This window comes from Bison bison, unplaced genomic scaffold (assembly GCF_000754665.1).
Source record: "Bison bison bison isolate TAMUID 2011002044 unplaced genomic scaffold, Bison_UMD1.0 scf7180017849866, whole genome shotgun sequence".
Taxonomy (NCBI): domain Eukaryota; kingdom Metazoa; phylum Chordata; class Mammalia; order Artiodactyla; family Bovidae; genus Bison; species Bison bison.
In genome coordinates this window covers 34,895-36,886 of record NW_011480439.1, presented here as the reverse complement: position 1 = coordinate 36,886, position 1,992 = coordinate 34,895, and the positions used below count along the sequence as shown (strand labels likewise).

Below are 1,992 nucleotides of genomic sequence, written 5' to 3'. Positions count from 1 at the left end.
GTTAGGGTGCACGATCCTCCAGCACGGCCCTGCCTGTCAGGATCAGATTCTAAAACCTTCCAGACTTTCTTGTCTTCTGTTCTCAGTGACACAGGGCCTCAGCCCGGCCTCAGCATGACAAAGCAGCTGTTACAGACCAAGTGCCTTCCTGCAGCGCACATCCCGTCCCCCCACCTCCCCCAGGTACCAGGGGCAGCAACTGGAGTGACAGCTGTTCCAGCTGCACTGACCACAGGGTGCCAGGCTCTGCCCGGTGGTTTCCCGTCTGCCCTGGGGTGGGGGTGGGGAGGCCGCCTGACGCCCCTCCCCTCTCCCAGGGCCCTGGCCCGAAGCCCCCAACACCGCCCTCTGGGGAAGAAGAGGAAGACACCTGGGGCAGGGTGCTTCTCAGACTGTGTCCCCCCATGGTACAAAGTGACAAACTCTGCTGGATCAAGAGATAAGTGCTCACTTTGGAATCTTTGGAACATTAAACTTCTGAAGTCCTATTTTAAAGGAGTGAACAAAAGGAATTAAGATGCAAGACTGCTTCCCAAGGTTAGACAAGGAAACTGCGTAAAGAATTTTATTTGTGAGTAAAACATGTTACAATGAAGAAAGGCCGTAGGACCTGTCCTCCCAAGCCTGTGTCTGTATATGCAACTAAACTTCATGTTGAGATACAAAGAGTTAAAATAAACTACAAAAATGAAATTAAAGTCATTGCATATGTGGGGTGAGAGGAAGAGAGGGCAGGAGGAGCCTGTGGTTAACTGAGTGCAGGGTGAGGGTGGGGAGCTCGACCACCACCAGGACAAGACAACACAGAGAGCAGCTTGCCAGGAAGCTCTAAGCGGAGGTCAGCGCCATGCAGGCGGCCTTGGGTCCCCCCACCCCAGGGGCCTGTCGGGACAGGCTGGCTCTGGAGCTCCTGGGACAGCCCACTGTCGAGGAGACCCCGGCCACCCCAAGTTCCAGCCAAGCAGCCCCCGGCTCTGCTCCACGGATGCGGCGCTGGAGGGCGGGAGGGGCCTTGGGGTGACTGCAGGACGTCAGTGGACCTCTGGGGCCTACCCCCACCCTGAGCTGCCCTCTAACCAAGGGAATGAGCCTCCCAGCCAAGCTGAGCTCAGGTGCAGACCCGCCTCAGTGCCAGGCCCTCCCCAGGACAGACAGCAGAAGCAGAGTGCTGCCCGTGCATGCCGTCGGGGCTGCGGGAGCTGCAGGTCCGCAGGACCACCCCCCGGAGGCGCCATCCCTATGACGACGGGTTCAGGACGCTTCAGGGGGGAAGCGCGGCCCCTGGTCTGGTTCTGGCTGAGGGGACCGGGGACCAGCACCAGCTGCGCCATGAGCTACTGGGGCGCCGGCTCAGCCCTGACCCTCTCCAAGGCCATCCCGGGGGCCTGGGCTGTTGGGGCGCTTTCACAGGACTGAGGCTGTGTATCTGAACAAGGATCACCGAGCACGCAACACCAGCAGAAAGCTATGGGTCTGATTCAGTCACCTGAGACCTGGGGGTGAAGGGGAGCCTAGCAGAGATGGGGCGCGGGTTACTTCACGAGAGGAGAGCAGGAGGGGTCAAGGCCAGAGTGGGCAGGTCTGCCCCCGTCCAGCTGGGACCCTGACTCGGCTCCCGGGGGACAGTGTCCTTGAGGAGCTACAAGAGGGGCCGAGGTGCTGACCCCTGCAGGGCAGGGCTGGCTCCGAGGTGGATGTGGAGGCCGCGTCTCGCCCAGAACCCGAGGCTGCGGGCCAGGCCGCTGCACACACGCGAGGTTAGCACCGGTCTACGTGGGGGTTGGTCACACCGAGGGAGGCGCTGGCTACACGGGGGCGGGGCGGGGGCGGGCCTCTGCATTCCATTACACGGGACGGGGGCGCGGCGCGGCGTGTGCAGGAAGGGCCTTCAGGAGTCGCTCCTCTTCTTGCTCTTCTTCAGGAAGGAAGGGGTGCGGAATTTCTTCTTTTTTTTGGATGGGGACTTGCCCGGAGACCCATCACTGCCAGCGT

The 1,992-nt window shown here is 61.2% G+C and overlaps 2 protein-coding genes across 2 annotated transcripts in view; one reads left to right on the top strand and one right to left on the bottom strand.

Moving 5' to 3' along the window:
- Nucleotides 1–698, top strand: part of MFSD10 (major facilitator superfamily domain containing 10) — a 6,079-nt gene extending 5,381 nt beyond the window's left edge. Inside the window, exon 9 of the mRNA XM_010848089.1 lies at nt 87–698. The gene's annotated coding sequence lies outside the window, so the exon portion shown is untranslated. The remainder of the gene's footprint in view (nt 1–86) is intronic.
- A 130-nt stretch (nt 699–828) lies between these two features.
- ADD1 (adducin 1 (alpha)) overlaps nt 829–1,992 on the bottom strand; it is a 32,679-nt gene continuing 31,515 nt past the window's right edge. The window contains exons 14-15 of the mRNA XM_010848076.1: nt 1,121–1,237; nt 829–993 (exon numbers count right to left, since the gene is read on the bottom strand). Of these exons, the coding sequence (XP_010846378.1) occupies nt 829–993; nt 1,121–1,237 (282 nt within the window). The remainder of the gene's footprint in view (nt 994–1,120; nt 1,238–1,992) is intronic.